Genomic DNA, 27,279 nt, shown 5'->3' on the forward strand with positions numbered 1-27,279 from the left:
GCATGAGAAAGAGACTAAAGGTGCTGTCTAAGGACCAGACTACTCAGATCCCCTCTCAGCCTGCCTTCCTCAAATTTCTGTATCTACCACACCGGAAACCTGAAAGAAATGCCTGAGACCCCACTGCCCTTTCAGCCCAGGACCAGGTGAAAGAATTAAATAAGGGTCAAAGAAATCCTCATCTAAAACAGTTGCTACATGACCTCAGCCTCTGGATTGAGTCGCTGCTTCTGAACAGGAAAGCACCAAGGGGCAGTCTGGCCAAACAAGGAGCCATTTCCTCTCAGGCAAACCTGGCCACATGGGCAAAGACCTCTTTCAGAGCCACACGGCCACCTCCTGGCCCTCAGGGGCTTTCCTCCTGGCTTCAGCTGTGCCATCAATTCTTTGAGAAGATGCTACTGGGCTGCCAATGGGTGGGCGGAGGTGGGTGGAAGTTGCTGGATACTGGGAAGTGGACTACAGTCTCTGGGGACCAAGTCCTTCAAACGCAGCACCTACCATAGTGTCAAGACCACAACATATGTTCAATAATATTAAAATAATGATTGCATGAAACTGAATTAACAAGAAACCCAAACCCAAAGGAAAAAAAAAAGTTCTAGAGGAAGGAAGTGTGTAAGGATGCATGGGGGAGGGCTGCTCCGTAACTAGCTTGGGTCTGGAGCCCTTGCTGCTCCCCAGAACTTCCTTGGGCCACTCTAATGCCTTCTTCCATACACAGAAGCCTTGGAGGTCTATGGGACCTCTACACTCACAGGGAAGTGAGCAGACTGAGGATGAGGTTGTGTGTTTAGACTGCGTGCTGGGGGCGGGAGAAGCATCACAGGACTCACAGGCTGCACAGGGTCTCATTCCCAGTCCAAGGGCAGACACTGAGGCCAGCCTGGCGCCTAGGGCTGCTGTGCCCTATCGCTCTCAGGAGCAGAAGGCCAGTGCAGGTAGCTCCCTACCCCAGGGCCATTCACATTTCTCTCACACAGGTAATCCATGTTCATTATGGAAATATGCCACATCACTCTTTATTGGATGCTAGTGCCAACACTGGCCCCCTTCTCTCCATGGACAGGGGCACGTGAGCAAGGGGCTCCGTCCCCCGGGCGGGATGCAGTGGAAGCCTGGCCCCATTACTGCTCTCCTAGGGCCAGCACCCTCCTCAGTGCCTGGGGCTGCTTGCTCAGGTTTGTTCAAACTCCTGTTCACAGTAGCCTACATTGAGGGGCTGGGCCTGGACACCTCGCCTGCAAGAGGACATGAAGAAACAGGGCAAGATCAGCCACTCAGATGGGGTCAGTCCAAGGCCCCAGCAACACCTCTGTCACAACCAACAGTCTCCTTTTCCCCTATTTCGGTAGATCTCTAACTGCGGCTGTACACCAGAAGGACTCAGGGACTCTCACTTCCAGAGAGTCTTACTTGGCCTGGGGTCACATGTTGGCAAGAACAGGCGCCCCAGGTGATTCCAACACAGGGATGTCCAGGAATTTTGGGAAACACCTCTCTATTTCTACCCTGCCAGTCACTATACCTGAGTCCCAAACAATGCAATACCGTTAGAAAGAGCTCATGTCTAAGGGTTACCTAGTGCTCCAGGCCCAGAGCCCCCCTTTAATGGCTCAAATCCTATAAAAGCAGCAGCGGTGGGGGACCAATGCGCTGTCCTGTTCATGCACAGGGCGTGGACATGAAATCCAGTTCAGCCGTGCAAGTTCCAGGATGTGACCAATCTCCATAGGGGACCTCTGGGCATGCCTGCTTCGTTATTCACATGTGCAACGTGCTAAGAGACGGTAAGGGACTAGCTCAAAGTTGCCCACTGAATTGCACACACTGGAAGCCTAGACCTTGCCATGCTGGCTCTCAGCTCTGCACTAGGCTGAGTCCTCCAGGTTCTCCACACTTAGTCAACGAATAAATTAGGGAAATGGACCACCTTATGCAGGCCCAACCCCAACAGTGGCACAGGCGTCATGAGAGGCCATAATCGCATGATGGCTAAGGGCAGAGACTTTGAAGTTGGCTTGGACCGAATTCTGCTTCTGAGTGATTTGGGGCTTTACTTAACTTCCCGGCACCTCAGATGCCTATCTCTAAAGTGAGGCTAAACTACCTACCTTCCAGAGTTGTGGTCAAGACTCCATGAAATAATGCCTATAAAGGGCTCAGCACGGTGCTTGCCACAAAGTCAGCCTCTGTAAGCATCAGCTTTTATTGGTATTTTTTTTCCAGTCAGTATGCCCCCAACTGGCTCCCCCTACTGCGGGAAGGCCCTCCACAGCCTGCCTGCTTACCTTAGTAGCTCACAGCGGAATTGTGTCAAACGTTTAAAGGCAGAGTCCAGGTTAGTCACCAACTTGTTGCTCCACAGCCTCTCAGCCACAGCCCCTGCTCTGGGCCTAGAGGGAAAGATCATGCACCAGGTCGGCTTCTGTATTCCCTGCAAGGGTGCTGGACACCCACAGGCTGCCGCCTCTTATTTAGGCACCCTGGATTCCGGGCCAAGGTTATTCACAGCAACAACCTGGCTGGGGGGCAGGGGAGGGGGCTCCTAGGGATTTCTAGGGCTCAGCTCCAACTTCATTAAGATGTGGGTTGTGATCACACTTTCCTCCTCTCCCAAAGATATGGAACCAGAGTAAGTTGTAAAGGCATCATGAACTGTTATTGACAGTAGCAGCAGGTGTTCTCAAAATGTACAGCTCCTTCTTTCTCAGGCCTGGAAGGAGGGTACTTGTCTGGGGGTGACTGGACAGGAGTGAGTCTACAGGGGAGAACCCACATCCATAAGCCCAACCACCCACATCCTCAGGAAACCCTTACCAGAGTCTGGGGGCCAGATTTGTGCTGTCCACATACTCTCCCCACATACAGGCCTCTCCACCAATCACTAGAGCCTTCTGCTGAGGACTTCCTGAGAGAAAACAAAAAACAACAGGCTGCTGGGGCGGGAGGGGGTGGGGAGGGTGCAACCCTAGGGTTTCCCTTCAACTACCTTCCCAATGTAGCCCTCTCTTCAGATAGGTCGTCTCAGCTAACCTGAAAGGTCTAGCCCAGACCCTCCATCTCCTGCACTGTGCACCAGCCCAGCCTCCTTTGGTCAGCAAGGAGAGCTCCCTGCTTTCACCTTTAAATTCCAGGGGCTCCACCATGTAGATTTCACTCCAGTCAGGGCCATAAGTTATGTGATTCAGGTACCAGGGGGCAGAGAGCAGGGCACGGAAGCCAGCTTTGGTGATCAGCTCCATCTCCTTCACATAGTGTACTGGCATCTCTTCTCGCCATACCTGAATGATTGTATCCGGCCGAACCTGTCACAAGATAATGGCACATAGCTGAGGGTATTTCTGGCCCTCATGCTTATGCAAACTAGCCAGGCCAAGTGGTATGTGCCCGCTCTGCTCTCACGCAGCAAATATTTATCTGTGACTCCTAACCATTGAGCTCCTAGCCCGGTGCAGAGGCCAAGGATTCTGTAGGCCCTAGGAGTCCTCCCTGCTGCTTCCATCCCCAGTCCTTCTGCAGCCATAATGGGACAGTAATACCGGCTGTGAGCTAAGGGAGACAAGCAGTGGGGCCTAGCAGACTCATCAAGAACTAACACGCCCAAGAATCTCCGGGTGTTTCTGAGGATGAGACAAGGTTCCTGCAGAGCTTCTGTATCTGGCAAGAGGCTGGGACCTAAGTGATCAGCAATGAAGGGAAGCAGCCCTGTTCCCAGATCTGGAAGACCTTAGTCTATGACTCAGAAAGGAAAACCCAACCCAGCATGCCAGGCTCAGGAATCCTAAGTAGTCTCAGTTTGTGGTGAGGGAAGATGGACAGATGTTCTGACACTCACACCCAGGGCTCATACCTCTGCGACCTTTCTGGGGGGGAAAGGAGAGATGGTCTCCCAGTGCTCTGCACATTAAAGCCTAATCCAAAGCCAGGAAGGATCGATCTGTGCAGAGGCAGGGAAGGGCTGAGAGACCAGAGGGAGGTACTACAGGTGGCTCCTTCTCTCTCTGCCCCTGGCTCACCTTTACTTTATTATCAAACACTTCCTGCCACACCACATAGCCCTTGTCATAGGCAGAGACGATGTTCAGCAGCCTAGAGAGTAAAGAAAGGGTCTGCTCAGCTCAAATATGTTCTAGGATGTTGGTGCCAGTGCTCCAGGGGTTGAGGCTAAGAGCCCACTCCTGATTGAGCAGTGTCTTCCCTAGTTGGGAACTGACTACTCCACAGCTGCAAAGATAGGGCAAAGTATCCCTTCAAGGGCCCAGAAAGTGGTCAAGCAGGGCCTGACCCTGGTATGGAAAGTGAGGACCCGAGACATAACACCAAGAAACCCTGCCCACCCTCCTTCCTTCCTCACGTCTGGATGTAGTAGGACTCCAGCTGCTTAAAGTCACTGCCAAAGCCTTTTTCCTTCATAAAGTTCTGGATATCTGGGTTGGACTTCCTAAATCCCAAGAGAAAATGAAGATTAATTATTTCAACATCCCCAAAGCCCAAAGCTTGGGGATTAGTCACCTGGCTTCCCACAACTTCCTTTTGCACTTGAGAAACCAATCAACTTTGGATCTCAGAGGCCCCAAATATGCAGGTGTGGCCGACCAAAGCTATGTGAAGGGGGCCACTGACACAGGCTGAGAAAGGAGGAGTTTGGATCCCAAGAGCTTTATTTTTTTTTTTTTTTTTTTTAATTTTTTTTTTAAATTTTTATTTATTTATGATAGTCACAGAGAGAGAGAGAGGCAGAGACACAGGCAGAGGGAGAAGCAGGCTCCATGCACCGGGAGCCCGACGTGGGATTCGATCCCGGGTCTCCAGGATCGCGCCCTGGGCCAAAGGCAGGCGCCAAACCGCTGCGCCACCCAGGGATCCCCCCAAGAGCTTTAAATGTAAACTCTCAACAAGAACATGTATTAACCTGCCTGGTCTACGGCATGTGGCTCTGAGGTCGTGGGTTTGAGGCTCTGGCACCGGATTCTGGTTTCCCTGTTTTATTCTCTACTCAGGCATATTCTGCTTTTTCCCCCCTTACCATATATTCTTTATTCCAGCTGGCCACAAGTCTTGCTGTTACCTGCTGCAGCTCCTTCCCCCAAGAACGTTTACATTTCACTCACATTTCCTCCTGGAATGTTTTCCCCCTCCCTCCACTTCTCAAAAAGCCTATTTCCCCAGATCCAGCTCTACGGTCCACTTCTCAGAGAAGCCCATCAACCTCCTTTGAGCTAAGTAGATCTGATGGGTTGGACCTTACGGTTTAATACTGACTAGACACTTTCATATATTAGTCTCAAATTCATCTGTGTTTTGACTCTTTAACCAGACTATTTCAGAAAGGCGAGGATTATTTTTCTCTATCTTGGACTTTCCCAAGACCATTCTCTGCTCGGACCTGGTTCTTCCGTAAGTATATCAAGGATATGAAAGGAGGAAGGGACAGTTTCACATTTATAGCCTTGCCAAAATCAGGTAGGGCCCCTATTAGGTCGACAGAGGAATAGCCCAAGACCTGAGCCGTCTGGACTGAGACAGACTGTTCAGAGAGGTTAGCCCCTGAGGAGCACCTGAGATAGGTAGCCTCTTAGGCGCTAACCTCTATGCTGAGTGAGCAGCTCATCAGGTAGGGATGAAAGATCAAAGGGATCATACCAGCAGGTGAAATCAACCTCATCTCCTCCAAGGTGAAGATAAAAATCTGGAAAGACAGAGCTGACCTCCAAGAAAAACGAGCTCATGAATTCATAGGTACTGTTGAGAATGGGATTCACTGGTCCAAAGGTGCCAGAAGGATGAGACCCAGAGTAGCAAGGAGTCAATAATCCAGGGACACCTAAGCCGACAGAGAACCCCACATAAGCGTCACAAATACATAGACCCCCAAGCAGTCATACACTTACGGACATTAAGGTGTACAAGGTAAGATAATCGTGTTCATAAACATTACATGCACATAGGGAGGGACCACCAGGCACGCACGACACTGGTGATCATGAGTCTTTAGTCACAGTCAAAGAAATAAAAATATATCCTCGATCATAATCAGAGGTTGGGTTACAGCCAGACAGCTATCACATACTCTGGCCCTGACACACTGCTTCCAGCAGGGGTCACCCTTGCTCCCTAAGGGGGCTCTCGTACCACCTTTGGGGGGGGGGGAGGGGGAAGGAGACTGCCCAATTCAGCCAAATTGGCAAGATCTTTCTTCCACTCTAGGGCGCAACGTGCAAGAGCATCACAAGGGCATCTGAGAAGAATCTGCCCATAGTTTAATAATAAACAGTAGCCTCTTTTGTCCAAAGTAGGTTCTGGCTATCTAAATTCCCAGGTGGAAGATGAGATGGGAAACATTCTTCCAGGGACCAGGGCAGGGGCATAGTACATCCAAGAGTCCAATGCCCTGAAGCCCACCTAGGGGGATCAGTAGATTCTCTCAATCCGACATTATTCTTACCTGGTCCCCAGGACAGAGTGTGGCCAGGAGTGTCAAACTCTGCCAACACACGGATACCCCGAAGCCGTGCATATTCAATCACCATCTTTACATCCTGTGCTGTGTAGATATGGGTGGCAGGATTGTAGGATCCCTGAAAGGCACAAGACATCCTTAACAATATCACTTCTTGAAGGCTAGCAGAATAGAAGATACTAAAAATGCATCCAGGACTCCCTGCACCTCAGAAAGTCTACCCACAGCTCTTTGGTATCAGGGACCATCTCCTAGGATCTTTTAATTTCCCACAAGCTAGCACATCTATTGCTTTATCTGAGCATCATAATGCCAATGAGACAATAAGGCAGGCACACAGCAGGATATAAACAAACAAAAAGAAAATGAGACCAGGAGAGATTATCTTTCACAGAGAAAATTAATGGCAAAGTTCGGACACTCAAACTTAGGTCTCCTGGTTCCAAATCCAGTGCCCTTCCCCTAAGTCAGCGTGTCCCTGAATCTGGCTGGTTAGGATGAGAGCCAGTGTCCTTGCCAGCAGGGCCATAGCCAGGCTCAGACATCAATCCATAAACTTGCTCTTGGAGAAATTGAGACATACCTTTCTGGTGAGCTCTGGAAAAGTGTAGCTGTCATATGGGAAGGAAGAGTCATCAACCAGATGCCAGTGGAACACATTGAATTTATTGTATGCCATGGCGTCCTGTAGATCAGAGCACACACTGTGAACTCATCACAGCTTCTCCAGTTTCGGCCTCAAACTTGGGAAGGTAGGCAGACTGGCAGGCTGCTCCACATACCCCAATAGGCTCAAACTGCCCCAGCTTCCTGATAAATGTTTATAGGGTCTATCTATCAAATCTTCCCATCAGGGAATGTCTTGCCATAGAGGGAAGACCTAGCACATTTCTTCTCCCAGGGCACATCCAAAGATGTCTGACAGAGGCATTACTTCCCCTTTTTGAGATGTGTTTTAGCCACACTGAGAGGACAGCTGAAACTATGTGGTACCCTGGTCTTCCAAAAAGCACCACAATACCTCAAAGACTAATATTTCTTCCCGCCATTTGTTCTGAGTTGCCTAACATTTATCCAAACTGTGAAGTCTACTGTTGAATTTAGTAGCCCCATAACCCACAAATCTCAGAGGCCAGGACTGATGAATGTGTCCACTCCTTTGATTCCACCAGAGGAGCAAAGGTAGACACGAGCTGGATCGCAACTGTAAGATAAGACTGGCCATCAAACTCAAGAAAGATAGGAACATCCTGTGCTACAGCTTTTGAACATCTGTTTCCTATGACCTTGTCCTTAACTAAACAAAAATAAGCTCGGCTTGATCAAAGAAGCCAATTCCTCAAACCACCTTCTGCATTCCTGAAGATGACAAGGACATTGGTCCAGAGTAGCCAGTGAGGTAGCTTTAAATCATTCCTTTTTTTCTTAGAGTGGATCATCTTTTCCATTTTCTCTAGGAGCTCATAAAGTTACACATATTCCCTCTGTAACTCTTTAGGAATGTGGCAATGGGTCTACCCCTTACCGCATCACCCCAGAACACTAAGGGCAAAGATGGCCTTAAGGCCCGGGTACCAGAGTGTCCATGATGGTAGTCAGTGGCAGGTAATGGCGAGACGTATCCAACAACAACCCCCGGTGGGAGAAGCGGGGGAAATCTTCAATCTCGGTCTTGTTGATAAGGAACTGTGCAGACCAAACATTTAACATGTCAGGATTCAATGGGAACTCACCATGGAGGGTGGACGGGGATGAGGAAAAGTCTCCTGATCCTTCAAAAGCCAATCTATGACTGTTTTGCAGAGCAGCTATCTCCCCAAATCCCCACATCTCAATGACCACAAGCAGGCACTGTCGGAGGGCAAGAGTCCCATGCTAGCTAGATATAGCTGTCCCATACACCACTCAGCCTACAATTTCTGGATTTTCACTGTTAATCTGTTTTCTTTAAAGCAGTGTGGTCTCAAGATCATTACTAAATAATGACTCAGAGGAACTAAATTACAGTGATTCCAAACAGGCCAAATCTACCAAACCAGTTTCCACCCATGTCTTCTAATTCTTATTGGGGCCATTTTGAACCACCAGGAACCTGTCTAAGGCAAAGTAAATTATTCCTAGGACTCTCAACACTGGGAGCAAATCCCAGAGATTTAAAAGGAACCCTTTTTGAGGGCCCCCACTTACCATGCCCTCCGGAGATCTCCAAACAAGTTGGCTAAAAGTCTCCAGACCTATGGGGAAGTAGAGAGGCACGGTAAAGGCTTAGGGAGGTGGGAAAAGAGATGCACCCATTTGGCAGGTTCCCAATGTGGCAGAGGAGAATGCTTGGACACACAGTAAAAGTGGATATAGTATGGGCTTGATGAGTCTCAACACTGATGCAAAGAGTATACTAGGAAGCCAGTATTTATTTTTACTCTATTTTATTTTGGGAGGTGGCAGTGTAAGGGGTTTTAGTGCCTCTTGTAGGAACACACTAACCTTCAAAATCCACATACTTCTTATCCATATTCCCTAAGTCTTGAACTCACAAGAGCATTGAGAGAGGCCAAAATGTCTGCTTGTGAGTACAGATGCGGGGACAAGCCAGCTCACATGGGTTAAGGCTTTCCATGATTAATACTGATCAGGAGCTGAGAAAAAGAGATCCTCAACCTACTACCCCTGCTATTATCCCAGACTGAATTATGGAAAAGTGATCGTAAGCTTAAGTCTCCAAGGAGCCTGGGTCCACAGCAGGATCCAGAAGACAAAGAATCATCCACCTTTCTTCTTGAGACCTTGAGAAGGGAACCAGCTATAGGGAGCTGAGGTATAGCCAGCAGCAACTGGCCCAGAAGGACCACCCTAGTCCACTGGACACAAACCCCTACTGGATTTTGGCAAGGCCTGAGTGCAGGCATCCTGAGTCCAGAGCATTATATGTTCTCAACAGCTGGAGTCCCTTTTCTGAAAACCCATTAGAAGGATTTCCAGAGTCCCCAGATTTCAGAATGAAAGAATTTGAGATCTTTTTCAGCATCTGCTTCGAGGTCGACTGTTCCTATCTGCTTTGGCTTCTTTCTTCTCTGATTCTGACATCCAGAATCCTGGAGTCCTCAGATTTCCCCCAGCCCCAACCTAATCATAGCACCTGTACAAAAAGTGTAAGAGAGCAGAGAGAGGAGTCAGTCCCCTGTTCTCCAAAATACAAGAGAGGAGAAGAGGACAGGTAAGGGGACAAAGAGGAACCCAAACAAGGTTTGAAATCCTGTGAGAATTTCCCTCCTCACTCAAAAGCAGGGGTTTTGCAAAAGTAGTAGAGGTATTTGACTAAGTCTTTATCTAATGATCAAATACCTTTTCAGTAAACCAAGAGGAAGGGTACAGGCCCATCACGTGTTAGCCAGTTAAGTGCTAATTTTCTCATGAAATACTATAGTTATATACATCTTATTATTTATTTCCTTTTTCTTCTTTGACATTTATCTATTTCTTGTGATACAGTTTTTCTTTTTAAAGAACCTCTCCAATTATGTGTGTTAAGTGAGAGCTGAACAGGCAGTGTTTGTGGCAGAGTCCCAAGCAGCCTGTTCCCTGCTGGCACCCTCAGCATCAGCCTGCAGGGTCTCTCCCTGCTTCCCCAGAGCACCTGCCCAGGCGAGCTGCTGCTGCCACTGCATGTGCTGACACCTGTCAACTTTGAAGGGTAGGTGTAAGGAGAATACTCCCTTTAGGGACATGGGAAAACACTCCAATTGGTCTCCATAAAGAAAGCTTCCTCAAGTGGCGGTATGTGCTGGGCCCCCCGTCTTGTTCTCCCAACCCACCAACACTGACCTTCCCACTTCATATCTTTCTCTCCCGCCACCTCCCCCCCCCCCCCCCCCCCCCCCCCCCGGCCAGGATCAGTCCCCATGTTACCTCGGAGAGCTCCCCAGACAGTCTCAGACAGGAGGAAGCAATGATCATCATTTATGGTCAGAGTGTCTGAAATGACAGAAATGACCCCACTGATTAAAGACTTCTACTCTCAGATTTCAGATCACATGTCCTGTGTAAATCCTTGAATCAAAAAGCAATAGCAAGATCAAATTATTTTTTTCCTTTCAAAGAGAAGACATCCCCAGAGCAGAGCAGCTGAAGGTCGGCTAGGTCTTGGGCCAGAGTGGGAGGGTGGTCACCCAGAGGCTCTGCAGGCCCTAGAAGACAATGCCGGATGAGGGTCAGGCTAGAACAGAAAAGCACCACTTGCCTTGTGGTTGTCTCCCCTCCAGAAACATGAGTTCCTGCCAGCCTGTAGCTGAAAGTATGAGGGGGATAGGGATGCTTGGAGGGTGTGTCCAGGTTACAATGTTCCCAAAGCCTTTGTAATCTCCCTCCTTTCCCTTTGTCTCTAGGCTTCATTCACTACTTCATCCAAGAATGTGAGGAAGAAGCCAAGACTGTTCAAGCCATAATGTTCACTTTGGAGACTGAGAAGTTCCCAAATGCTGCTGCTCCGGGAGGACGGCACACAGCACAGGGCTAATGACTTGGCTTCATTTCAGTCATATCCAAAAACATTATTTTTTTTTTAATTTTTTTTTTAAATTTTTATTTATTTATGATAGTCACAGAGAGAGAGAGAGGCAGAGACATAGGCAGAGGGAGAAGTAGGCTCCATGCACCGGGAGCCCGACGTGGGATTCGATCCCGGGTCTCCAGGATCGCGCCCTGGGCCAAAGGCAGGCGCCAAACTGCTGCGCCACCCAGGGATCCCAATATCCAAAAACATTATGACCAAACATTTCTTCTCTCCCCAGAGTGGGGTCTCTCAAAGAATATCAGCCAAGGGTACAAATTCGTACAATGGCAATGGAACTATATATAGTCCAGAAGGCAGATGTCCTGTGGGACTCAGTGAAAAGCCACTGTGAAGTTCCACAGCCAACCTTAAGACACTGGTTAGAGTGCATGACAAATTCACCTTCTACGGCTCTCAGCCTTTGGTGACCCTGAGTTTCCACGTCATGGAGGGCTCTAGGCCTAGCACGAGGAAACTTAGGCCAGGCCAAGCAGAGTTACAGCTCCAGACAACCGCTTGCTCTCTACAACAGGAAACAGGGTGATACTTACAATTTTCCAGTGACTCCAAAGAAGGAAGCTGGTTACATCCTGGAGTGACCACAAGGACAACCAATGAATTCTTTTCCAGTGCATGCAGTTTTCCTGAAAGGACAGGGTAATCTCAGTGTGGCTGACCTGACATCAGAAGGAACAGGCAAAACCAAAGTCCTACAGGAAGGTCCCTAGCTCTAGTCCCTTACTGCTCAAATGTGTGTGGGAAGAGGCAAGGGAGAAGAGGGCATTTACCCTCTTGTTGCAGGCACTCCCCCATCACCTGTTCAATTGTTTCTCATTTCAGTTGTGCTCCCCTCTCTCCCCAGTAACCTGCCCTGACCCAAGTACCAAAGGTCTGGCAGCAGCTCCTTGTAACCAGGGTTCTATATTTCTAGTTTGGTACAGTAAGCACGATTCCAATACCTGGACAACTGCTTCTAAACTAGAGGCAGCTTGAGAGCATTTCTACTCAAAGTGTGGTCTGCAGATTAACTCCTGACCTGACTTGCAATCTGTAATACCAGGTGAAAGGAAGGAAAGACACTGACAGATAGGAGGCTTATATGATGCCAGAATATAAATCAATTATGTCAGAATAAATGCATTATTTAGTTCTAACATTTTTTCATAACACATTTTTTTGATGAAGGGACAGTTTTACATTCCGGTGTGTGTACCGCTCCTCTCACTGCAGATGGTCACTTGGAGTAGCACTGTTCTTCATGGCTCCAGGTGAAAGGTTTCTGATTTTGTAAAAGCCCAGGAGCTGATGCAAGCAGATGACAGGAGGATCTCCTCAGCAAAGGAGGCCTGAGATCATCTAGCTGCTGCCCCCGCAAAGGTACATGGTCACTCTCCCATCCTGCTTCCTTCCCTCTTCCCACGCGGCTTCTCTGAGGCAGCCTTCTGCCCAACAGCGGAAAGCCACCCAGTGGGCCAGCATCTAGCACAGTTCCACAGATGCACCCTACCCCAGCACCCCTCCCAAATCCAAAAGAGCCAAAGCCAAAATACTAATGCACTGTCCCTTCCCATCCTCCTAATGGTTCTTCTTTGTGACCTTCAAGGTGGTTCTGACTGTACAGCTCCAAGCCTGAACCTCACAGAACTCACACTTTCTATTCTTTTTTGGAGCTATATGCATCTATACTGGCTCCACAACAACCATGACTTCCTATGGAACCACAGAGTTAGGGATAGGATAGTCTGGGGAAAGGCAGGGAGAGAGAATTCAGAACCAAACTGGATCCCAAATGTTATCCATCTCTAGGCAGAAGTAACCCAAGAGCCTTGAGCCATTTCAATGAAGCCTGCTCAACCTTCCGAACACTATGCCACATGGCCTCATGTCAGCTCTTGGGCTTGCCAGGAAGCAAGCCAGTAAGGGGCCCTTTGCTACCATAAGAACAAAATGTATCCTTTCCCTTTCCTGTCAATACTCTGTATCCACACTAATACCTACCTAAATCCTGTAGGGAAAAGGGAATTTTGAGTCTACTCTGGGCCAGACCAACTCACAACTCCATTCTAAACCCTGAAAACTCATCTCCAGCAACATTAAAGAGCCAGACTGTCAGGACAGAGACTACTCTCAAAGCAGAATCTATAGGGCCCTCCCAAGCTCTCCAAGCAGAGAGGCCATCTCTACAAATCCCCAAGACTGAGGAAGACTTAACTGAGAGGAAGGAGCGAATAAAACTGTAAAAGAATATTCCCCTTAAACTATGCCCTCATCCCTTGCCTCCTCGCCCCTACTCCAATCCCCCATATCACAGAACCCCAATATCAATGTGTGGAGAGTTCATTTGCATATCTACCCAGGTGGCCATCCAAAAAAGGGCAACATCCTGAGCTTGAGCGTTAATTCCCTGGACCTCAGCCTACCAAACTGGGAAGAAACCACAACTATCCACGTGCAACTGCCACAGTCACTGTCCAAATGACACTTAGGGGCAGCACCAACAGCAGGTTTATCTGAACTATTGCCTGGAGCGTAAGAAAACTATAACTTTTGTTGTGTTGATAGTGTATTTTTATTTTTCTAGAATACACTCTCATTCCATCCAGGATGTAGACTCCTTACAAGATCTGATGAAAATGAAAATGAAAAGACTTTTTTCCCCTAGAATAATGGCCCTAACTAAAGGCTCATCCCTCCACCCCCTGCCTCTAATCTTAGGTGAAGAATTCCTGTCCTAAGTGCTCTCAGGGACTCATTTGGGTTTAGGCTGATAAAGGAGGTACAGAATCATGGCTGCTATTTCAACAAGCCATGAGGGGGAAGTTCTAGGGGAGGCAGCAATGTGAGAACTGGCAAAACAGGAGGGACACTGGGTCATTTAAAAGGATGTAAATAGTGTATCACCACTGCGGTTTTCCGTATCCAAGTTGCTACCCTGAAGCAAGCAGGAAATAGGCAGGGGACAGGCCAGCTTCCTCCCCATGCACCCACATGCTCTGCACTGGGAAGAATGGAGGTGTGTAGGAAGCATGGCATGGCACAGTCACAGTGAGCCCAGCTGGCACAACAGGAAAGTCTGATGCCTCAGGTGCTCAGGAAAAAAACACGGCAAACAGAGCACTGAGTTGGGAAATCAGGAAAGGCTGGTTCCAGTTCTGTGGCTGCTAAGCTGAGCACGTTTCGGGGCTCCTATTTTTCTCCTCTGCATGTAATGGCAAGGCAGGGCCACATCCTGGCTACTCCTCCAAAGAGATGACACCTTGTTGACTCCACGCACAGATAGTGTGCTTCAGGGTCCCATGCCACGGCCATCACCTCCTATCTCCACAGCCCTGTCGTCCTCCTGCTTTCATGCAGACCTGCTCTCTTCCTCTAGTCCACCGTAAAAGTTTACATCTTCTAAACTTAAAAAGGGGGAAAATTTCACACAGTACAGGAGTGTTTACAACGAAAACATTAGTTACCTTTGGCACCCCTCCCCTTTTAGCATAATTTAGCCTATGCCTCACAGACAGGCCAGCTCTGGATGTGGAACTCTTGAGACCCTTTTTCTACCAGTCCCACTGTTGGAACTTTCTCCAGATGCCAGTGCTATGACCCTTCCATCACTCTTTTTTTTTTTAAGATTTATTTTTATTTATTTATTATAGACATGGGGGGGGGGGGCAGAGACACAGGCAGAGGGAGAAGCAGGCTCCATGCCGGGAGCCCAACACGGGACTCGATCCCGGGACTCCAGGATCAGGCCCTGGGCCAAAGGCAGGCGCGAAACTGCTGAGCCACCCAGGGATCCCCTCCATCACTCTTCTGTTCTCAGTTCTCTCCCACCTTCACTTGCTTCCCTGCTGGCCTATGTGTGCATATCCCTCACCTCAAACACAATCTAGCCAGTACTCTCAGCAACCTGTCCTTTTCTTCTGCTCATCCAGTGGGCAAAACCTTCAACCCTGGATCAATCTAACATCTACCTTTTGTGCACTGACCCTGGCTACTGCAACCTACTGGAGGGAAGACAGAAAGTCATATAATGGCAGGATTTGGCTGCTGTACAATCATGGTCTCTCATTTTGGCTGGGCCCTTGATGTTGCCCTGAAAATCCCCCATTTCCACCACTGCGTTCTTCTACCCTCTGCAACAGCTATTTCAATTTTGAGCCACTTTCTTCAAGTCTGTAACTTGATAACCCTCCCCCACCTTTACTCTAAGTAGACAATCAGAAGAGAACTCCCATCCATCTTTACTTCTCCTCTCCTCCCTGACAAAAACATTTGCAACACATGCCTAATCTTTATCTTTGCCTCCTATCCTGGTGGAAGGGGTTTTGTTTCACCTATCCTCTGGATCTCTCCTTAGGCTCCTCTTCGATAAATAATTTCCCCTTTCCCCCAAATCTTCAAATTATCTCTTTCTACTGATTCTTTCCTATCAGCATTCAAATATTTCTAAGTCTTCTTGGTTGCACCTCCAAGTCATCTCCAACAGATTCTTCCTCTTGCTTCTGGTCCCAAAGGAACCCCAGAGGAAATGCAGCCTAAGGAGTTAGGTGCTGAACTTCAAAGCCAGGCAGATCTGGGTTCAAATCTTGGTTCCAACACTTTCTAGCTGTGGGACCCTGGGCAAGTTATTTTCCCTCTGTGCTGCAGTTTCCTCATCCAAAAAAAATGGGGATTGTGATTAGTCCCTACCTTACTGGGCTGTTGGGAAGATTAAATGAGTCCGTACAGGTAAAGGGCTTCGTCAGTGCCTGGCACACAAGTGCTCATGGAGTTGGCCATCCCAGTCCTCTCTTGGTAGCTACTTCTGACACCCTATCTACTCCTTAGCCCTCTATAACAACATGGCTTCCTTTTCCACCACTCCTCTGCAAATGCCTTCACCAAGGTCCTGTGGTTCTATAACTAAATTCAAGGGACCCTTTTCAATTCATTCTTCATTCATTCATTAAACAGTTATTTACTGAGTGCTTACTATGTGCCAGGATGTTCTAGGTGCTGGGGACACAGCAATGATCAAAACAGACAAAAATCCCTGCTGTGACAGAGGTAATATTCTGGTGGCCATGCACTTCTTCTGGGACCTCAGCAGCAACAGACATCCCTGATGTTCCTGAAACTAAACTCCCTTAGCTTAGGGGACATGGCTCTCTCTTGGTTTTCCTTCAAACTCTCTGAATATGCTTCCTTGTTCTCCCCTTTCTTCACCAGCCCCTACATGCAAGTATTCCCCAAGGTTTCCAGGCTTCCCCTTTTCTCTTCACTTATACTCTCCTTGGATAATGTCACCTACCCCATAGTAGGTTGATGATTCTCAAATCTACCTTTCCACACCAACTCTTCTTCTGAAACTTTAGGCTCATAGGCCTACACTCAAATGGCTTAAAAGTCCTTCAAATCTTAAATACTAAGTTGAACTAACTCTTCATTCCTCTTGCTGGCTGATCTTCTCTCTCAGTTTGGTAACTGTACCATGTATTGATTTATCTAAACCAGAAACCTCCTCCTTCTTCCATCTTTCTGAGTAGATTAAAAATTCACACACCCATAATATTTATCGATGGTCTACTCTGTGTCAAGCACTGTGCTAAGCACTGAGAGTACCACACTAAAAAAGAGACAGCCAAGTTAAGTCTCATAATTACAAAAGCCTTATTATCTCAACATCATTACCATCTTCCCACTGCCACTGAGTCAATGTCTTAATTCAGCCTCTTGTAAATTCTCACCTGAAGGACTAAAAAATCTCCCAGTTGTTCTCCCTGCCTTCACATATACCCCATTTCAATCTACCATCCTCTGTGATCTTTGAATATGAAGGTCTTTGCTCCTGTGCAGGAATTCTCACGGTAACATGATTGATGAACTCTACAGAATCTTGAGAGTGCCACATTTTCTCCATACTTTCCTTTGCACATTTTGCTTCCCTCCAAGTGAAGCAAACTTCACATTGCCTCCACATCTCACTTAATTATGAAACAGCTGATTCTTCCTTTTATAAAACTTTTGTCATTCCCCCACCCTTTCCTAAGAGATCTTCCTATGAGATCGTGAAGCAAGGTATACATACATTTTTTGTAACACTTATCTTAATATATGCTGTTTATTTGTCTATCTCCTCACCGAGGCTGTAAGTTCCTCAACAGCAGGGGCCAATCTCAGGGCCTTTGTATTTCCAGTGCCTGACACACGGTAGTCATTCAATAAATGTTTGCTGAAAAAATGAATGATGCTAGAATTAAAAAATGCACATTTAATGCTATGTATGCATAATGATTGTGCTACATGATAATTAGGCATAAAGGGCAAGTAGTTAATGGAGAGTTTACTTTTATACCCCTAAACCTAGGATTTGTGAAGTCCTGGGATTAGGGTGGGGAATGGTAAGAAGACACCCAGGCATAGAGGAAGTGTCTCTTCAGACACTGCTATGAAGACTCTTGGCTTCATTAATCCAAAGATTTGGATCTTTCAACTACTCTGGAAGGGAGAGATCATTCCTGCATCAGGGTACCCAGAAACTGTATCTTTATTTCAGTGCACAATAGCATCTCCTTGCACACAACCTGCTCCTCCCTGAACCAAAATATTTCCATCTTATCAATGTGTTTTTAATTCACAGAACTTTAGCAGCATGGAGAAAACATTCATTTCAGGTATAGAGTGGCATTTGGTTTGGCTTCTGGGGTGCACACTAGGAAAGTCAAGGTGCCAGCCTAGGCACCTTCCTGCTCCTTCAGGTGTACCCTGCCCCTTTCTATCCTGGTGTTCTCCTAGGTTGGTGCCGTTTTGCTTCTCCATGCCCACATTGTTCCCTGCCCCGTCCCACCTTTATATCTTCACATCCAGGCTCTCTCTCCCCATAGTCAGTCCAATGAAAGTCCTAGAAATCACTCATTTACCACTGATTTCTTTATTCCAACCAGGATATACTGAGCACTTACTGTACGTCTGGAACTGTGCTAGGCGCTGGGGCAGTTCAAAATAAAAACAAGCCCTGGTCCCTGCCCTTGAGGAGCTCACAGTCTAGTAGGAGAGACAAATACAAACAATTACAAAGCAGTGTGATAAGGGCTAGGGTGGATATTATAGCTACCCCCAGAAAGGGATGCTTCCTAGGAGAGGACTTCTGAGCAGAACCTTCAACCCTGAGATGGTATTTGCCAGGCTACCAACAAGGGAAAAGGTACTCAAAGCCTGGGAAGCAACTGATGCAAAAGTACACTGTGGTGGCTAAGCAAAGAGGTGAGGCCGCCCCTGTCAAACTTCTTATCCTGGCAAAGTAGGAGTCTGAGAACCCAAATGCCCCTGAGCCTGGAGCTCTTCTACAGTGCTGCTGAATTCACTGTTCGAGAACCATTCAGTCCTCATGAGTCCCAAGATTTTTCACCCTCTAGAGACTATTAATACCCACTCAGAATGCAATTGATCCAGCTCATAAACGAATGTTTTCTTGCCTATCTTCTTTGTAAATGTTCTGGTTAAAGGTCTTTTTCCCCCCCTACTTTTAAAGCTTCAACTTGTTCTCTTCCTCTCTCTCCCCACCCTCAAGAGAGCACCTCCCTATAATTCTGGATCCCCAAAAATGACTCAGGTTAACATTTTTGCAAAGTCTTCCAATTGTTTTCCTAAATACACAGATTATTTTTAAAGCAAAAATGCGATCTTAATACATAATAGTTTGTAACTTTTTCCCACTTACCAAATGATTTGCAGACCTTTTAATGTCAATATATACAGATCTACATCTTTACTTATAAATGCTGAATAAAATTCCATTTTTGAAATGTACTTTAAAAAGTGGGAAGTCCTAACTTCTCTCCTCTTTACGGACATTATAGAATGCTTCTAAGCTTTAATATTATAAACAATGCTTCAGTAAACATTCACAGCAGCCATGGAGAAAACATTTGTTGGAGAGATTTCTATAGGAAAATTCCTAGAGGTAAGCTAAAGATAGGAAAATTTTTGGTTTTGACACTGCCAATTTACTCTTCCAAATTACTGTACTGATTTATATCTGAACCAACATACATGGGCCCATCCCTCCACATCCTTCCCAAACTAGACTGTCTCAATTGTTTTTCATCTGTGGCAGCCTGATAAAGAAATATACCATTGTTTTAATCTGTATTTTAAGTATAATGACTGAATTTGAGAATCACTTTGCATTTACTAGTTATATATATGTAATATATAAACACACACACACACACATATATATGTGTGTGTGTGTTTTGTTTTTTTGTTTGTTTGTTTTTTAAGAGAGAGAGAGAAAAGGAGTGAGCAGGGTGGAGAGAGGTAGAGGGAGAGGGAAATCTTAAGCAGACTCAAAGCCCAGTACAGAGGCCAACACTGGACTCAATCTCATTGACCATGCAATCATGATTTGAGCCAAAATCAAGAATCAGATGCTTAACCAACTAAGTCACCCAGGTGCCCCTTTACTGGTCAGAGTCTTTGCACTTTTAAAAGTTTTTATTTTTATGGATTTACAGAGCTCTTTTTAGATTTTAATCTGTCTTTTAAGATTCCAAATATTCCATTTTGTCCTTAATTTTTTTAACCTTATGGTTCTCTTGCTTTGACTTTTATGTAGTCAAATTTGTTCATCTTTTCCTTTATGGTTTCTTTTGTCTGCTTGCTTAGAAAAGCCTCCTCTGCTTCTAAGACCATATGAACAGTTTCCTGTACTTCTAATAGTTTAATGGCATGGTCTTTATCTTTAGATCTTTAACTACCTGGAATTTATTTTTGTGTTTGATATGAGATACAGATTTAAGTTTTTCCCCAAATGGATAACCAATCATCCCTTTATATTTATTGACTAAACAGCTTTTCGCTTTTGATTAGAAATGTTTCCTTTACCATATATTAAATTCTTCCATGTATATGAACTCTTTGCTTGTCTCTGGAGCTTATTTTCACGGCTATCTTATAGTCAGGAGGATCTATCATGTCATACTGCAATCATCTTTTGTCATGCTGCCCAGTATATAGACACTTCTGTTCATTTCTGTTCTGGAACCACACTCTCATTCCTATAAATGTTGTTTCTTCTCCTCCACCAAGCCACCTGGTCTACAACATCACCCACGCCCAAATGTTTTTTGGAATCCAGTTATTGAACTACCAACATCTTCAGTCTCTTCTATTTCCTCCTTAACCGACACCTGGCTGTCCCTAGGAATACTATTTTCCCTACAACTTGCTCTGAGAGGCAGCTTCTTCTCAGTTGCTTCCAGGACAACTATCCTCTACCATCAAGTGAACAAAACACCTCTCTTCTGCGGCTTATGACATTCAGTTGTAAAATCTCAAACCTTTCCTTGTTACTAACACTCTGCAACAACTGGCCACCTCTTTATTTACCCAAGACTTTGGATCCTGGTCCCCAGTCCCCTTCCTCTCCATTCCAAGGCTGGCTTTCATCCTAGGTGATTTCAACATTCAAGAGGAAGAACTAACCCACATTCTAGCTTAGCAGTTATCCAACAATACCTTATCACCCTTCCGTGGTCACCTTTTAGACCTTCCTGTCCCCTAGAGGTATTCCAACTCATTCTCTCAAGCTTCTGTACCATACAACTAACCTACTGAACCATCCTAGATCTGTGTGCTTCAAACACAGTGACATTGAGTTTCTTAAATATATGACATGAAGGCTTCTTTCCTGAAGGCTTTTTTCACATGCAGTTCTTTCTATTCGGAGTACTACCTGCATCTCCACCAATTCCTACTTTCAAATATTGGACAGCTCTTTACGGAAGCCTTCTCAAAATGTGCCATCTCCACCCCCAAAACACCCTTGTGGGTCAGGTGTTCCCAGAGTACCTTGTACTTATCAGCAAAAATGACTTTACTGATACTTTACTGGATGTCTGTATTCCCACTTCCAGAGACTATAAATTCTTTAAGGACAAGGACAGTTCAGTCAATATTCTTGGACAAATGTTACTGACAAATTATAGTTGCTTAATAAATACTACTTGTACTAAGGATGGATGGAAAGAAGGAAGCTGACCAGAAATACTACTGGAATTTGATAATGATGGGTCCAGGATCAAAACTTTCATAATTTGACTGCTAATGATTAAGTAATGAGATGTTAGAAGTTACTATCTGAGGTAATTAACACTGTAATATGATCAGGGCTTACTCCTAGCAAAGGCCAGTAGTTTTCCAAATCACTAATCTGTATAATGCTTAGTGAAAATAAGAGCAGTAGATTGCCCCAAGATTGCACACTGAAAAGAGCAAATCTTTGTAGACAAAGAGACCTGACCGGAAATTCTGCTCTACCACTAGCTGTGAAACTCTGCACATGTTACTTAGCTTCTGTGAGCCTCAGTTCTGAAAGATGGGGTAACACCAACCTCATACAGCTATAATAAAGACTAAAGGGTGTAATATACAGCAAATGCCAGACACTCAAATAAATGCTAGTTTCCTTCCACCTTCTACTTTTTCTTAAAAAGTCAGTTTTGCCACTTGGCTGGAGAAGCCCAGAGTGCCTTGTGAGATAACCACACCATCAGAACAGTTTCTCTGAGGGCTTTTCATGAGCTTCTTGTAGGAGCCTGAAGGCTCCACTACTGTTTGATGGCACCCTGTATGGCACACAGGCTGAGACTCCAATATACAAAAAGGACATAAGCTTGGTACTCTGAATCTGCCTCAAACTAGGACTATGGCTCTAGTTCAAAGACCAAAGCCACTAATGTGGGATCTTAGTACTAGTTACTAGCAGGGCAAGGTCAAATAGGACAATAGTTAAACTTTTCACCTAGGACACAGTGTACCTGGTAAGCCATCTCCCTTGCTCTCAAAGCTTTACAAAAGAAGAGGAGGCTTCTTACTGATACCCAAGGTGATAAGCACCCAAACTTCCTGCATCCAAGCATACACTTCCAAAGGAAAGAACTCTACACCATACCCAAGTCCAATCACCTTCAAGAAGTGGACATAACAATAGCACATTATATTTGCTAGAGATCAGCTGAGTGCAAGGCTAAGGAAGCTTTGGCAATAACACAAGCAAAGGAAACAAAAGAGAGAAGTTGATACAGTAATGGGTCTTACTCATTATAGCCAGGAATTGAGAAGAAAAGCAAATCCATTTCTCTATTACGATGGATTATAGCTCCATAAACCTTGAAGCAGATCCCAGAAAAGCTGTCACACATTAAACTCTATCCTCTACAGATCCAACCTCCTCTCCTAAGCTGACCTCCTAGTCAGTGGTTCCACAAAGGCGGGAGAGAACTCCTAATCCAACTGGCTAACTCTCCTGTTGATGCACATTGTCTCTCCTATTATTTCCAGGGCCAGCAGGGGAAATTTAGGAAGATGCAGAAATATAAAAGTAACCTCTTTAATTTCTAAAAGTGTTGCTTGGGCAGTAAAACTCCTTTCCTTCTGTGTAATGGCAGGAAAGGGATTGAGGTTTATGCCTTTATCTTGCTAAGAAATCGACAATGTGCTCCAGCAAAAAACTGTGTAACTGTAAGAAAAAAAATAGTTCACCATTGCTATCGAAAACAAAGGTACCAACTGGCCAAAAAACAAACAAACAAACAAAAAACCTGCAATGCCTTGCTTCACTCTTCTATTTGAAGATGAGGAAGTGAGGTGGAAGGAGATGGGAGGAACAGCTCTGGGGCTCAGACTTATTGTTTTATTTTAAAATCATCAAATTCTTCCTTCTACTGTACCTTCCTTCAAAGATTGTAAAGATATAGTCATCACTATCTCCCTGTTAACTTCAGAAATGCTTGAAATGGAGGCAGATTAAAAAAGCAGCAGCAGCTACTTGGAAATTAGGCAATTTACATGAAGGCACATTGTTAAGTGATTCTCTGGCCAACTCCAGAGTAAATCTTGTTCCAGACCCTGAGTCCTCCACGGTACAGGTTTTTCAAGCAGAGTATCCAAGGCAGAGGTAGCAATGATAGTTCAAGGAAGTAAGACTTGAATTTTTCATAAACCAGGCCCAAGGTACCCACATACACCCTCATCAACCTGACCTTCTTGGGCTCAGCACTATCCTGGGCTATTGGGAAAGTGTTATGATTTAACAAGAAAGAAAAAACAAGGCTGTGGGAATAGAGCCTGGTTGAGGACTGGAGGCTAAGCTAGGCCTTGGGATTCAAAATGGAGCACAATTATTCTGGCCTTCACTAAAAACTATGCTCCTGCTACCTGTCTCCTTCCAAATTCTTGTATTTCTCCTCCTTACATATGTTCTCCACATACCCCTTCACAAGAAAAGTAACCCTACTACAAAACATTCTCCCTGTATGGTTTTCTTCCTGTTTGCTTTCAAATAATAAATTTAGTGGCAATCAAGTCTTCCCTGGAATAACTTGTCCTTGTCACAGAAAAGGCTAAAGATACATAATCACTATGCAATTAGAGTGGAGCATGAATCACCATTGTTCCTTCTTCCCAGCCCAGGTGCCCAACTTTTATTCGTTTCCCTCCTACATTCCCTAGGTGCATTCCCAAGGCATCTCCAATTTTGTAATGAGATAAGAGGCATTTGAGCTGGGACCACTGCAGAGTGTGATCCTCCTTTCTCTGGAATCCACATAACATCCCAAATTTGAAACTGAAAAGGCAATCATTCCTAAATGAAACCTGCAAATCATCTCCTTTTTTGATAATCTTAGACAAAAATCGTAAGACTTTTTACTTTTATATGAAGTAGTCCTTTTAAGTTAATATATCCAACAAATAATTAAATATCTCTTATGTTCCAGGCATTGTAATAGAAGGAATGGCCAAAGGAGGTATTTTAGGAGATTTAGATTGTAATGAACTATGTCACTTATCAGTCACTTGATTCACACCTGAGGATGAGCAAATCAAATATTGATAAGGGCTGCAGAAGGATCCAGATACTCATAATAATCTTCCTTCCATTCTAAAATAAAAGGAGTTATTCTATTTAGGAACAATGGCATCCTAAGTAACTCATAGGGAAATGTGTGTGAATATCACAACTGGACGCAAACTTTATAAAAGCCATTAAACACTATGGCTTCAATCAACTAGTTTCAGAAGAGCAAAGAAGAATTCAGTCAAATGACATAATCGGATTTAGCCACTTTACTTGAAAAATATAGGCTTTATCAACTCCATCAGGTACCCAGAAAAGTATCTGGGGCAACATCAGATCAGATCTTTGATTCATAAACAAGATGTGGCTCAATAATCAAAACAGAATTAGGTTCACTGAAGTATCTAGAGCTTAAACTAATTCCATTTAACAGGTTTAACAACATGCAACACACACCCTCCGGTTGGCAGAAACACCTCTCAATGACATAGACAGGTAGCAAATACTCAATTGACCTCCATTGACCATTCAGCAAATGGTGGTAGACCACAGCTAATCCTTGAAGGTGAATTCAGAATCAAATCAAACCTCAATAACAGATTTGTTTTTCAAGGAAGTAAGATTCCACTGAATTCTAGGTTCAGATCAAAACCAGAAGTTGTGCTATATTAAGGACACTGGCCCAGAACCTATGGAGGAGATGCAAAGCTGTTTAAAGCTAAGATTTAAATTGCACATGTTTTCTTTACTAAAATCAGCCCCACAGAGAAATACAGTCTGGTTTGGGCTGTGCAGGCATTGCTTTTCCCTCCAGAGATTCATCCTCGTTTTTGCAGAAAGAAGATTACAGTTCATCTGAAAGCCTTCCAGGAAACGAATGTTCCAAAGGGAAGGCTCCATGGAAGAACAACAGAGAAGGAAGTTATTTCTGTGTCTTTGGTTATGTTGATCCAAACCACTTTTCGTTCTCTTAATGAAGAAGAACCCTTAAATACAGCAAATTGATTCACAGTAAGGTAACAAATTGATATAAACATCTTATTTAGTTTTTTTTTTTTTATGTCTCTAAATCTTTCGTTAGGGAATTTACAGGACACCATTGCCACATATCCATCCGTTTCTATTGCCTTCATTAAACTGTAGACCTACAGCAACGGAGGTAACAGCTTGATTTAGAAGTATAGGAATTATCCTAATTTATACAATAGTAGCAAACGTTCTAATTATCTTTTGAGCATTTTATAACACATTGTGTCCTTTCGTATTTCTTTAATTGGGCTGCAAAGCTTAAGCCTACTTTTTTTTTTTTTTAAAGATTTATTTTAGAGAGAGAAAGAGAGAGAGAAAGCACAAATGCGAGGAGTAGGGAGAGGGGGAGAGAGAAGCTCAAGCAGACTTGGCGCTGAGCAAGGGGTAAGGGGTGATCTCACCACCCTGAGATCACCACCTAGGCTGAAACCAAGAGTCAGACGCTTATTAGCTAACTGCACCACCTATGCTCCCTAAGTCTACTTTTGAGCAAACTTTTCTTGTAATCTCCAGAGTGCCCAGTACTGGAATAAGTATATACCAATTAGATGACAGATTTTTTTTTTTCCACCTGCAAGTCAAGCCCTAACTGTTCTATACCAAAATAAATACATTCTGAGTGCCAATCTTGTCTAAGGCATTACTTGTCATTAAAGATTCGGAGAAGTCGGTGATCTGCCCCACACGCAATAGCAGGCTTTTCATCCTCCCCAGCCTGATCCACCTTGCCAGAACTACCCTGATGCTGAGACTCCCTTTCTTTCCCTAAATTATCTATCACTCCCTAAGTACCATCTGTTTAATGAAATGCCGTTAAGTCTATAAATCAAACCAGAACATTTGTGAGAGTAATTTAATCACGCTTCAAACATAGTACAAGATGATGTTACCATATGGCCCAATCATGAGCGTGGCTTCCCCCGCTAAGTACCCGTACACCATAACCGGAGAACCAGATTCCAAAATAGCGTGAAGAAAATCCTAAATTTTGAGCCCAGAAAGCAGAATGTCATTCCTTTGTGTTGCTGACTCTACTTACCAATTTGCCCTGAAGCAACCCTCAAACACAATTCCCAGCAACGGCCTTAAAGCAAACTGCCCGCCCCTGTCTTAGAGGAAACCGACGTCCAAAGCACTCCTGACTTCCTTCAACGCCGCACCCCCGCGCCCCTCCCCGACCTCTTTCTTCCCTACTCCCCCACCCTCATCACATACACCCTAAGGCACCCTGAGCTCAAGCGTGGCCTTGCTTCTCCCTGGACTACTCTCCTTGTTCAGTCCTGGCCAATTACACCCACCACCCCCACTTGAAGCGGCTGCTCCAGAATCCATTCTCCTACGGCAGCCTTCTCGGATTTCTCTCTGTTTTAGGCATTTACTGGACACGCCACGTGTCAGACACGCTTGTGTAACTCTGCGTGGGTCACGTCACTTGTAATGTCTCGTCTTGCAGTGTTCGCTGTCCGCCCTGGTGTCCTCTAGCCGCCCCCGGTCGCAGCCTCAGCGGGGCCCTGCGACACCTGCGCACGGGCAGGGGGATCCCCTTCGAGGTCTCCCGGCACGGAATTCGCGGCAATTGGACATCCTGGTTGAACTACAGTCCCGCAGCAGGGATTCTTGGCGGCACAGCGCCCGGGGGCAGGATTCCGGGGAAGTCCTGGCTCCAGCAGGCGGCTCCGAGCGGCGGAGCACGGAGCTGGGGACTAAACGCCGGGGAGGCCGCGACGGCAGCTGCAGGCAGGGGAAGACCAGGGGCCACGGGGGTGGGCCACGGGGGTGGGGGGCCGAAGCCCAAGGAAGGGCGTCGCGGGAGGCTCGGGCGGGCTCCCTCGGAGCCGGGGCAGGTCCGACTCACTTGTGGGCTCAGGAGGGTACCAAGCGCGGGAGCTGAAGAGCAGGTCGCGGTAGCGCTGGAAAGCCTCGTCCAGGACGGAGCAGCCCGGCTGCGCGGCCGAACTGCTGTGGTACCGGAACTGGAAGTCGTGCGGGAAGATGGCGTAGTGCGCCTCGGAGGTCTGGATGTACTGCGGCCAGGGCCACAGGGCCGCCGCCCGGCCGGCGAGCGCTGCCGCCAGCAGCAGCGGAAGCCAGAGCCCCGAGGCCGCCATGGGCCGCCGCTCTCCCCGCTCCGGCCGGCCGGGCCACGTGAGCCCCCGGTCAGCTGACCGGCGCCCGCGTGACTACCGGCGCGGCACGTGACCGCCGAAGCCACGCCCCCTGCGGCCGCCGCGCGGGGAGGCCACGCCCCCTGGGCGGCCGCGGGGAGGCGGGAAGGGCGGGGAGGATGCGGAGCGCTCCGCGGACGGGGGGCGCCGCGAAACGCCGGGGGCCCGCGGAGGGGACCGGGTGGTCTGGTTCCGCCGCGGCGCATCCCAGGATGGCGCAGGTCGGATGTGCTGCCAGAGC

General features: G+C 46.3%; 1 protein-coding gene across 2 annotated transcripts; it reads right to left on the reverse strand.

Moving 5' to 3' along the window:
- Positions 1-993: 993 nt before the first annotated feature.
- Positions 994-27,017, reverse strand: HEXA (hexosaminidase subunit alpha). Of its 2 annotated transcripts, none has more exons than XM_077881776.1 (14): positions 26,729-27,017; positions 11,564-11,656; positions 10,370-10,435; positions 8,651-8,697; positions 8,039-8,149; positions 7,047-7,148; positions 6,449-6,581; positions 5,647-5,827; positions 4,358-4,444; positions 4,020-4,092; positions 3,125-3,308; positions 2,821-2,911; positions 2,292-2,396; positions 994-1,241 (listed from the first exon to the last, which is right to left on the reverse strand). In XM_077881776.1, the coding sequence occupies exons 1-14, from the start codon at positions 26,979-26,981 to the stop codon at positions 1,178-1,180; spliced, it is 1,590 nt and encodes a 529-aa protein (XP_077737902.1). In that variant the 5' UTR covers positions 26,982-27,017; the 3' UTR covers positions 994-1,177. The 2 variants fall into 2 exon arrangements, with proteins under 2 accessions (XP_077737902.1, XP_077737903.1); XM_077881777.1 differs by lacking the exon at positions 26,729-27,017 and adding an exon at positions 26,172-26,585.
- Positions 27,018-27,279: the final 262 nt, after the last annotated feature.

This window comes from Canis aureus, chromosome 32 (assembly GCF_053574225.1).
Source record: "Canis aureus isolate CA01 chromosome 32, VMU_Caureus_v.1.0, whole genome shotgun sequence".
NCBI lineage: Eukaryota > Metazoa > Chordata > Mammalia > Carnivora > Canidae > Canis > Canis aureus.